Source organism: Panthera tigris, chromosome D1 (genome assembly GCF_018350195.1).
Source record: "Panthera tigris isolate Pti1 chromosome D1, P.tigris_Pti1_mat1.1, whole genome shotgun sequence".
NCBI classification, from domain to species: Eukaryota; Metazoa; Chordata; class Mammalia; order Carnivora; family Felidae; genus Panthera; species Panthera tigris.
In genome coordinates, this window is record NC_056669.1 from 109,440,998 (window position 1) to 109,452,055 (window position 11,058).

Sequence of the window (11,058 nt, forward strand, 5' to 3'; positions counted from 1 at the left end):
TCCGAGGGCAACCTCAGAGACCCCTCAACCTGGCCCCCCAGACCCCAAGCCGGTGCCTCATACTGACAATAGCAGGAACAGCGCACCTCCGTTGACTGCTCACTGCAGGTCGGGCCCTGTCCCAAACTGGTGATGAGAGCATCGACTGGAGTTAAATAAGCTGATGGTTCGAATCTCACACTACCCCCACAGGCGATGTCCTCCTGGGCAAGTTACTCACCTCGGCATGCTTGGGTTTCCCCGTCTTTTAAGAGGCGGACGCTAATAATAACTATCTTATAGGGCTGTCGTGTGGACAAATGAATATTCATTCTCCTCTTTTCCATCCATTTCTCTACCCAGACCCCTCCCCTGAAATCTCATTCCTCATAACCCTATATCTTAGACTCTCCTCCAAACACTAACCCTTTCTCCCACGCTACTCTTCCTCAAAACTTTTCTGGCCTCGCATACCCCTCATGCCCCAGGTCTGTAGATTTTCCTCCTCTGCAGGACGTTCGTTCGTTCGTTCGTTCGTTCATTCATTCATTCATTCATTCATTCATTCAACAGACATTTTTCTGACTCTATCCTTCCTCCCAGGCCTTGTGCTGGACACTGATGATATGGAAATGAACTGGCCATGGCTTCTGCCCTCAAGGAACTCTTAGTCTCAAGGAGAGACGGACAGGGAAGCGAAGGCACACAGTATATTAAGACAATGGGAAGTCTGGTACAGGATGCATTGGAATTTGGAGGAAGGAGCCTGCTTGGTGACATCACAGAAGGCTTCCCAGAGGAAGTGGCATTCAATTGGCGAATGAGCAAATTAACTGTGATATATCCATATAATGAACTATTATTCAGCAATAAAAGGAAATCATCTATCTAGCCATGAAAAGACACAGAGCGGCATATTGCTAAGTGAAAGAAGCCAGTCTGAAAAAACCATGTACTGTATGATTCCAATTGTAGGGCGTTCTGGAAAAAAGGAAACTTCTACACAAGGTAAACAAATGACTGGTTGCCAGGGGTGATGAGGGGTAGAATTAAGTAGCTGAACAAGGGATGTTTTAAATAATTGTTTAAAAGTTTATGTATTTTTTGTAATGTTCTTTCACATTAAAAATTTATTTTTTAGTGTTTATTTTTGAGAGAGAGACAGAACACAAGCGGGGAGGGGCAGAGAGGGAGGGGGGAGGGGCAGAGAGGGAGGAAGACACAAAATTCAAAGCAGGCTCCAGGCTCTGAGCTGTCAGCACAGAGCCTGATGCAGGGTTCGAACCCACGAACCGTGAGATCATGACCTGGGCCGAAGTCGGACGCCCAACCCACTGAGCCACCCAGGCACCCTGGACTTTTTTTTTTTTTTTTAAGTAGCCTTCAAACCCAGTTTGGAGCCCCATGTGGGCTTGAACTCATGGCCCTGAGATCAAGACCAGAGCTGAGATCAACACTGGGATGCTCAACTAACTGAGCCACCCAGTCACCCTGGGGATTTTTTTTTTTTTTAAGGCATTGAAGCTCTTCTATATGATACCGTAATGGTGGATACAAGATATTAAGCCTCTGTCGTAAAGAGTAAGCTTTATGCAAAATTTAAAAAATCATTTAGGAGGTCAGGGGATCCCAGGATGGAATGAAGAATGTGACAAAAGAGTCTAGCTGTTTTACAAATGTACGAGATGGCCTCACTGAAGGGGCGGGTGACTAAGGTGCTAATCTGGAAATGAGTGGATCTGTGACAATGAAGGAGCACTGTCTCTAGTTGAAGTGGCTTCCTGTGGGGGTGTGGGTTGACAATTTTAAAACCACTGTGTGCACATACACGGGAATTAAAAAGTAAGTAAATGAACATGGATGATTTCTTATTTTTTGGACGAGAAGTTACTTGTAAGCAAGGGGAGGAGGCTAGCATGATCCATGTAAATAATGGGCCGGAAATTGGAGACATTAATATGAACTCGTGTTTAGCTCAATATAGAGACAGTAGATTACATACAGAAATATTTAAAAATTGTATATACACAGATTAGTGTACATGCATATCTTCTCTATCAACTGAGAGAGCCTATAAGCAATATAGCACCCAGATCTTGGTTTCTTTTTTTTTTTTTAAGTTTTTTTTTAATGGTTATTTTTAAGCAGAGCGGGGTGGAGGGGCAGAGAGAGAGGGAGACACAGAATCCGAGGGAGGCTCCAGGCTGAGCTGTCAGCACAGAGCCTGATGCAGGGGTCAAACTCATAAACCACGAGATCATGACCTGAGCTAAAGTTGGATGCTTAACTGACTGAGCCATCCAGGCGCCCCCCCCCCCCCCCCCAGATCTTGGTTTCTAATAGCATTCTCCAATAAAGTGAATCAGCGTTCCTTGGAGAAAATGGCTAATTCTAAGACTGGGGCAGAAAATAGACAAGATGATCCTGGAGCATCTTATACTGCTAGAAAGTAAGAAAATGCTGAAAAACAAACGAATGAACGAACAAACAAACAAACAAACAAACCCAAACCCACCACACCCCCAAATCCCCAAACCCTCAATGCCACCATGATGGGGGTATGTCAAAGGGACACAGGAGCTAACTGAAAGGGCTCCCAATGGCCCAAACTGGAGGAATATGAGCAACAAAATTTTAAAAAATATTGGATTATAACTTGTATAAAATAAATATCTATGAGCCCTTACTGACATGTATTTCTATCTCTATTTCTATCTCTGTCTCGTCTATCTCTATATCTATGTCTAATGGTTGAATAAATAAAGGGAGAGAAGAGACAAATCTATATAGAAGAAGTCCAAGTAATTTATGTAGAGACTCTGTCCTTAATGAGGTGGAGTGTGGGTTATGCAGAGTAACTTTCTTCCAGAGAGTGTGGTACATAATGGGAGAAAGAAAAAGTAATTTTGTAGTATAGAAACCTGACAAACACTACCTCAAGCCAGGTGATCAAGGTCAACATCGACAGTGAAGTCATGTTGATACTATGTACCCTTGATATGATGGGATGAGAAGGGCACTTTACCTGTGTGGTCTTCCTCCTACAAACCCATAACCCTGGACTAATCATGAGGGGAACATCAGACAAATCCCAACTTAGGGACTTTCTATAAGATACCTGACCAGTGTTCCTTAAAACTGTCAAGATCAGAAAAATGAAACAACATAAGGGAAGCCTGAGAAACTATCACAACCAAGAGGAGTTTGAGGAGGCATGATGCCTAATGTAATGTGGTGTCCAGGGTGGCATTCTGGACAGCAAAAGGATAGTCAGGGGGAAAATTACGAAATCTGCATAGAATATAGACTTTAGTTAATAATTACGTGTCAGTGTTTATTAATTGCAACAAATGGACCATTCTAACATAAGATATTAATAGAGCATGATGGTTAATTTTAAGTGCCAACGTGCCTGGGTCGCAAATGGCCAGATGTTTGGCTAAATGTGACTTTGGCTGTGACTGCGAGGGTGTTTCTGGATGCAATTAACATCCACTGAATTGGAGGACTGAGTAAAGCAGATGGCCCTTCCCATGATGGGTGGGTGGGCCTTATCCGATCAGTTGAAGACCCAAATGGAGCACCGAGGCTGAGTAAGAGGGAACTTGGCCTGCTTGAGGGTCGAGGCAGGACATCTGTCTTCGAAACTTTGCTGGTCCTCAGTCCTTCAGGCTCAGACTGGAACTGAAACACCAGTTCCCCTGGCTCTCCACCTTGCTGACTGTCAACCTTGGGACTGCTCAGCACCTATAATCACCTGAGCCAATTCCTTACAATAAATAGCTACACACACACACACACACACACACACACACACACACACACACACACACGTCTTCTATTGGTTCTGTTCTCTGGAGAACCTTGCCCAAGCTGGCTGTGGTGGATTGTATACAGGAACTCCCTGTAGTATCTTCAAGGTACTTCTGTAAGCCTAGAAATGTTCTAAATAAAATAAGTGGATGTAATATCTTGATGTGGGTGATGGTTCCCTGAGTGCACACACATGTAAAAATTCATTGAGCTGTACATGTAAGGTTTATACACCTCATTGAATTCTATAGTCAGCAAACTATTTAAAGTGGACTTAATTGGGGTGCCTGGGTGGCTCAGTCGGTTGAGCGTCTGACTCTTGATTTCGGCTCAGGTCCTGATCCCCTGGTCGTGGGATGGAGCCCTGAGTCTGGTTCCATGCTGAGTGTGAAGCCTGCTTGGGATTCTCTCTCCCTCTCCCTTTGCCCCTTTCTCCCACTCACTCTCTCTTAAAAAAAAAAAAATCAATAAAATGGACTCAATGTAAGTCTGACTTTACAGTTTCTTTTGGAAACCCAGAAGATCTCGTAGCTCTGGCCTGCTCCAGCTGGCCACAGCCCACGGGGTTGGGGGGCAGGTGTCCCCACTAAGTGGAGAAGGGGCTCTTGGCTCAGGACAGTCTCTGTCCGCTCACTGTTTCTTCCCGGCCCTGGGCCCTGCTCCAGCGGTTACTCTGTTGGGACTTTCTGGGCCAGCAGCTTTTTGGGGGTAGGAAGGCATATAGGAGATTTGGAGGAGCTGTGGGCACTTTGGGCGGCCAATTAACACCATCCCATCGCCATCCCCTCCCCCTCCCTCCGCCCCAACCACAGAGCCTGCCAGGCCAGGAGCCCGCGGGCGGCGGGCGGCGGGCAGCAGACCCTCAGCAGGATTCCGGTCGTCCCCTGACACACGTCCGTCACCACCCCCAGCCCCTGAAGAGGGGACGGACGATGCCTTTTGTGCCAGCAGGTGGAGGGTGGTGGCAGGGAGGAGGGATGGTGGCGGGGGGGTGGGCGGCCGAGCTCCCAGGGAAGCTCTGGGGCTGGGGCAGCTCCTTCTCATCCCCAGGCCTGCCAGACTGGCAGGAGAGATCCCCTAATTGAGAATTAGGGATTAATTGGGATCTGCCGGGCGAGTGGTGCTGAGACTGCTGCAGCCAGCCCCGGCACCTCGGCGTCCAGGCTCTGGGCTGGGCAGGGCGCGGGTGGCCCCCTGCCCTCTCTGTCCCAAAGCCATCTTGTCGGCAGCAGCGATGGTGACGACCAGGCGGGGGCGCTGTAAGCTCCCTCCCCTTCTCGACCAAAAGGTCAAGGCTCCCTCCCGGCAGGTGGGAACAGCCGTGGGTCAGGCAGTGCTCTGCGAGGCAAGCCTTTGCTGCAGCTAGCGGAGGCCAGGGCCCAGCTCCACGGTGACTCGAGGCACCAGCTTGTTGGGGCTGTGATTTTAGAGTCCCGGGGCCTGGCTGTAAGTCCCACCTCGGCTTCGTCCTAACTGTGTGTGATTCTATGCCAGCCCTCATCCTCCCAGAGCCTTCTGGTGCCTGAAGAAGCGGCTGGATTAATCTGGGGGCGATGGGGGCGGGGGGTGTGTCACAGCCAGTTCCTGAACAGAAGTGTGGCAAAACGCAAGTAACGCTTTAGAAAGAATAATCTGGCAGCACGTGCTGCATGGACTGGGCGGGGAGAGACGGCGGTGGGGCCGTGTGACCTCTAGCAAGGCTGCTTAGACTCAGTGTCTTGGTTTCCTCCGTTTGCAGAATGGGGCTCTAAGGACCACGGCAGCGCTGGGGCGAGGGGACATGTCGTTTGGGTCCCCCCGGAAGCAGACGCTGAGGTGAAGTCAGGAATGCAAGAGAGAGAGGGCGAGGAAGCGGGCTTGGGCAGCAGAGCCTCTGAGCGGACGCCGACCTGGCCCCTGCCGCGCTCGGGCGTTTGAGGCGGGAACCCTAAAGCTGATGTGTATCCGAAGGGGCCGTCCGTCACTCACTCCTCCCAGCTGACCTTCCAGCTGACCTTCCAGCTCTTTCTCCCTCCCAGAGTATGTGAGGTTGGCCTGGGAAAAGCCCTCACTCCCTTGCGCTACCCTTTGTTGTAACCCCGGCCCTGATGGGAGCCCTTTTGTGGGATGAGGGGCCGGTGCACATCCCGGCTCTGGGAGAAGCAGGTGGCATTTATTCATCTAGGGACGTTTCCTGATACTGGCTCTGGGAAGGGCCCAGAATCCAGAAAGGGCCCCTGCCCACCTGGAGTTCACGGTCGAGGGATCTTATAACTTTTGGGGGGCCAAACACTGGGTCCTCCAGGGTAAACAAATGAGAAGCAGAAGCCATCCCCTCAGGCTCCAAGACACTTTACTCTCACAGAGACAGGGATGGGCAGTGGGGCTTGGTGGGGAAGCGGGAGTGAGGGTGAGGGTGGGACAGGGTGTTGCCCACAGGCAGGGTAGGGAGGCGGTCGGGGGGGGGGGGTAGGGGAGGGTCAGCTGGAAGCAGAGGGTTTCCGGGCACACGCTGGCAGGCAGTGGCTGTGGTCCCAAGTCCCGTCTCCTGCCTCCAGCTTCGGTGCAGACTCAGCGAGACATCATTCGCACAAACTCTGCCGGGACAAAGCCAAGGTTGCGGGTCTGCAGTCTGGACCCCAGTAGGGGTGAGACCAATATATTGGCCTTGAGGTGGGAGGAAGCATGGCCCAGGGCAGAGCCCACAAGGGAGTCTTCTGGATCTGGGGAATGGGCCCCCAGGCGAAGAAGAGGGGCTTTGCTTTATGGACAAAACAAAACGAGACGAAACAGAGAAACAGCAGCAACGACAAGACCCCCAAACCTCGTAACTGAACCCGTTTTCCTCTTTGCTTTGGCTGCTAGGAAGCTCAGGAACAACTCTGGGAGAATTTGTACATACTGATTTTCCTTGGCTTCCTGTCATTATTTAACCCTTGTTTTCCCCCTGGGGCAACGCGGCCTAGAGGAAGAACGAGGTTCTGGTCAACCCGCCTGGCTTCACATCTTGGCCACATCCACATCTTTGGCCAAGCACTCCCGCCTCCCTAAGAACTGACTGTCTTGTCCTGCTCCCGGGGAGAGGGCACAGAGTGCCTAGCGCACGGCGCTGATGCCCCTTTGGTCATTTCCTTGAGCTCTTAAAAACCTCCGGGGGTTGTGCTGGCGCTAAGCGCGGAGGGCAGTGGGCGGTACCTTCAAAGTCCACCAGGCCGTCCCCGTTGAGGTCAATGTCGTGGAGGACCTCGTCCACCTCCCGCTGGCTGAGGCGCTCCCCCAGCAGGGCCTTGAGGGCTGCCCGCAGCTCACCCAAGCTGATGCAGCCATCCCCGTTGGTGTCGAACTGTGGCAGCGTGGGTCGAGGCGTTGAGTCCCCGGCCAAACCGCGCATTCACTCAGCCCTCCGTCACGGCAGACCCGAAGCCCCTGCCCTCCCTCCAGCCCCAGGGGCCGCACCTCCCGAAAGGCATCTCGAAGCTCCCTGACGCCGATCATGTCTGCAGTCTCTGCCAGCAGCTTGGGGCCCATCAGCTCAACGAAGTCCTCGAAGTCCACCTTCCCGCCACCTGGGGGCCGTACCCATCAGGGACCCCAGGCAACCAGAGACCCGTGCCCGGCCCCGGCCCTCCCCTGCCCTCCTCTCCTGGCCCGTGTCCCTCTCCCCTGCCCCACTAAATGGGTCCTTTCCTCTCGCGGGGCCCCATAGGCTGGATCATCTGCTCAGTTTCCTCATCTAACAAGTGGGGATAACGGTCCTTGCCCCCCCCCCCCGCCACCTTGTAGGGGATGGGGAGATTCTTCAGAGGCAGAGTAAGCGCCTTGAGAATGACCAGGGTCCCCGGCTCTGGGGGCCAACCTGTGGAGGCATCTCTCTTCCCTGGGCCGCCCAGCTGCTCAAGCCATGGCCATGGCCCCCGGAGAACTGGGCTTGGGGCAGGTCTGAGGCACATACTGATTTGCTGTGAAATCTCGATGAGTTCCATCTCAGTGGGCATGTAGCCCAGGGTCCGCATGCAGGCGCCCAGCTCCCGGTAGCCGATGTAGCCGTCATGGTCTCGGTCAAACTCCTGGAAGGCGATCTGCAGCTCTGCCGGGCAGGGCGGGGTCAGTCCTTCCCACTCGTCCCCCCGGACCCCAGCCTGGACCAGCACACCCTTCCTTCGTCCTTTGGTCGAATCATTTCCTCCTTGTAAACATCAGTTTCTCTTTGCTGTCTCAGGGCCTTTGCATGTGCTAGTTCTTTAATTCGTTCTTTCAACAAATATTTAAGGAGCATCTGCTATGTGCCAAGCTCTGCTCTAGGTAGTGGGGATAAGGCAGGAAGGAAGGAAGGAAAGGAGGAAGGAAGGAAGGAAGGAAGGAAGGAAGGAAGGAAGGAGGAAGGAAGGAAGGAAAGGAGGAAGGAAGGAGGAAGGAAGGAAGGAAAGAAGGAAGGAAGGAGGAAAGAAGGAAGGAAGGAAGGGGAAGGAAGGAAGGAAGGAAGGAAGGAAGGAAGGAAGGAAGGAGGAAGGAAGGAAGGAAAGGAGGAAGGAAGGAGGAAGGAAGGAAAGAAGGAAGGAAGGAAGGAAGGAAGGAAGGAAGGAAGGAGAAAGGAAGGAAGGAAGAAGGAAGGAAGGAAGGAGGAAGGAAAGAAGGAAGGAAGGAAGGAAGGAAGGAAGAAAGGAGGAAGGAAGGAAAGGAAGGAAGGAAAAGAAAGGAAACAATCCCTAACCTCATGGAGCTCATGGAGCTCACATTCTGGAACACTCTTCCCTCTTCTGGTCTTCGGGTCACCTGCCCAAGAAAGTCTTCCGTCTAAATTCAGTCCCCTCCAGCCCATTTGTTCATTTCTTTGCCAGCGCTTAGCATTGTTTGTACTTGTTGACTCATTGACATCTGCACCCCCCCCCCCCCGAGGACATGGGCTGTATTTGTCTAGTTTGCCACACTCCCTGTGCCCAGCACAGGGCCAGGCATGCAATAGGCACCCAGGAGGCGTTTGCTCAATGAACAAACATAAAAGGGAAGTGAGACCCACCTGGCGAATGAGACCTGGGGACTGACAGCTGGGGGCTCTGTCAACCCCTCCCCGTTCGGTCTCGTCCCCATCTCTCTGTGATCTCCTGCAGCCCTTTTCTTGCCCCTAGTTCCTTCCTGGTGGAGACCACCGAGGCCCCACCCAGTGTCCCCACCCTGTGCGCTCCACCCTTTGTCCACCCCTCTGGAGACTAGTCTTTTCCAAAACGCTTTACCTTCGATCTCCTCTGGCCGCAGCTCCCGGTCCTGGAGAGGGGGTGGCGCACAGAGAAGTTAAGAATCCCCTGGACCACCCTGACACCTGCGCCCCTTCCTCTTGTTCTTTGGGGCTCCCCAGTCAGCACCCCCAACATGCACGGGCAGGGCCTGGGTCATCTGACACTGCTCAGGGCTGGTGGCTGCCACCGGTTCCCGCCCGCTGACCTGGGCATCTTGGGCCACCCCTTCCCTGCCCCCTGCCCAGACCTCTGCCCACCTCCTGCCCCTCCCCTTGCAGAGGTCGCAGAGCTCCATTTGCCAGAGGTGGATCTGGGGTCGGGCAGAGCCTCAGACACGGCCCTGGGGACCTCCGTGTGTCTCTCTTGTTCTCTCTCTCGGAGGCCCTGCCACCTCCCTGCCCACCCCCTGGGTGGCTGTCTCTTAGGTTCTCTGTTCCTTCTCCTCTCTCTTTCCTGGTGGGTCTCCTTGGGTCTGCCCGCTGTTTGATCCCCTTGATGTTTTCCCCACCCTTCTCTGTCCCACCCCCTGGATCTGTGTGCCTTTGCTCCAAAGACCCCACTCAAGGAGAGGCAGAGAGGAGGCAAAGGCAGGGGCTTGCCATACATACGAGCTGGGTGGCCGCGATGCTGGGCCGCAGGAAGATGCAGGCGGGCCCCACCAGGCTGCTGAGCACCGAGTAACCCTGGATGCCCGGCCCAGGGTCCCCCTGCTCCTCGGGGCCGGGGCCGGGGCCGGGGCCGGGGCTGTGGTGGGAGCGCCCTGGGGGGGAGCTGGGCCACTGCCAGCGCTCCTGCGGCAGAGCCAGCTGTGAGCTGGGGCGGCGGCCCCTCCACCCTCATTCACCAGCCTCTCCCATCTTTGGAACCGGGCACAGGAGATTGGGGGCCTTCACCCATCAATACTCTAGGCCGGAAGGGTCCACCCCCTTACCGTTCAATTGGGCAAACCGAGGCCCCCGAAAAGGCAAGGGACTGGACCAAGGTTGCTCAGAAAGCCGGTGGCAGAATGGGACCTTCAGCTCCAGCTCTGTACCTCCTGTCTCTGACTGGCAGAGAGCAGGAAGAGCGGCCGGCACAGGGCAGCTGGTTGGGCACCCGGGGGGCCTAATGAGCTTGGCGGGAAGGCCCGGGGGTCCGTGGGAGCCAGGACCGCAAGGGGCCGGAGTCTGGGGCCTTCCCCCGGGGAAATCTTGATTGGTCTAGGGTGGTGGGAACCACCCCCTCCACCCGCCTGCCCTGCTCTACCTCTAACCCCAGCCCGGCCCTCACACAGGGCTCTGCCCACCCCACCTGACCCTTCCAGGCTCCAGCCCAGCCTCCTGGCCTTGGCTTCTCCCCCTTAGCCGTCCTACCTTAGGCCCCCGATGTCGAGGCCGTTTGGCACAGTTTCCCATGGGCTCCTGAACCATGCCAGGCCTGGAGTCCTGGGGGCGGCCCAGGGCTGGGCCTCAGCGGATGCTGTGGGCTCCTGTCTGCCCCCAGCTGTCCCCAGTGAGAGCCTGGGAGCATTGCAGGGGATTTTCCTAGGGTTTCGCGGGGAAGATTGGGAGCGGGTGGGCAGGCGGGGAGCCCTGGGCCCGGGGGCTTGGGTCCTAATCCAGGATTATCTCTGAGCATCCCTGCTGGTGAGGGGGGCCACTCAGGAGCCAAGGCCCCCTGGAAGGCACAGCCTCCCTGCGCTCACTCTGAGGGTCTTCTGGGCACCTCCTCTCCAGCACTTTCTCCCCCAACCCCTACCCCTAATCTCCCCCAATTAGGAGAGACTTAATGTCTTCAGAAGCAGGGCCCGGACACGGGAGGAGGAAACCAGGTGCCCAGGGTGCCAGGGCGGGCTGGGGCACCTCTCCCCTCAGAATGGTGGTATGAACTCGGCAGGCCCTGCCCCTACCGCCTGTCCTGAGAGGAGGCCGTCTTGGCCCGGTCCAGAAAGCTCCTGACCCTCCGGGCCAGGGCCCTTGCTCTCACCTTAGAGCCCCTGGCCAGCCTGCCCGCCCTCGGCACCTCTGCCTGGACCAGCCCCCCGACCCTGTACTCAGGTGAAGAGCGGAAGGGA

The 11,058-nt window shown here is 54.7% G+C and overlaps 1 protein-coding gene and 1 long non-coding RNA gene across 2 annotated transcripts; one reads left to right on the forward strand and one right to left on the reverse strand.

The window, feature by feature from the left end:
* The first annotated feature begins 947 nt into the window (after window positions 1-947).
* On the forward strand, window positions 948-6,655 carry LOC122230994. The gene is made up of 3 exons (XR_006208071.1): window positions 948-987; window positions 5,531-5,811; window positions 6,330-6,655. It is a non-coding gene; the product is annotated as an uncharacterized LOC122230994 (long non-coding RNA).
* Window positions 6,257-10,414, reverse strand: CABP2 (calcium binding protein 2). The gene is made up of 7 exons (XM_042957660.1): window positions 10,358-10,414; window positions 9,614-9,796; window positions 9,003-9,033; window positions 7,724-7,858; window positions 7,228-7,337; window positions 6,967-7,114; window positions 6,257-6,368 (listed from the first exon to the last, which is right to left on the reverse strand). The coding sequence occupies exons 1-7, from the start codon at window positions 10,412-10,414 to the stop codon at window positions 6,343-6,345; spliced, it is 690 nt and encodes a 229-aa protein (XP_042813594.1). The 3' UTR covers window positions 6,257-6,342.
* Window positions 10,415-11,058: the final 644 nt, after the last annotated feature.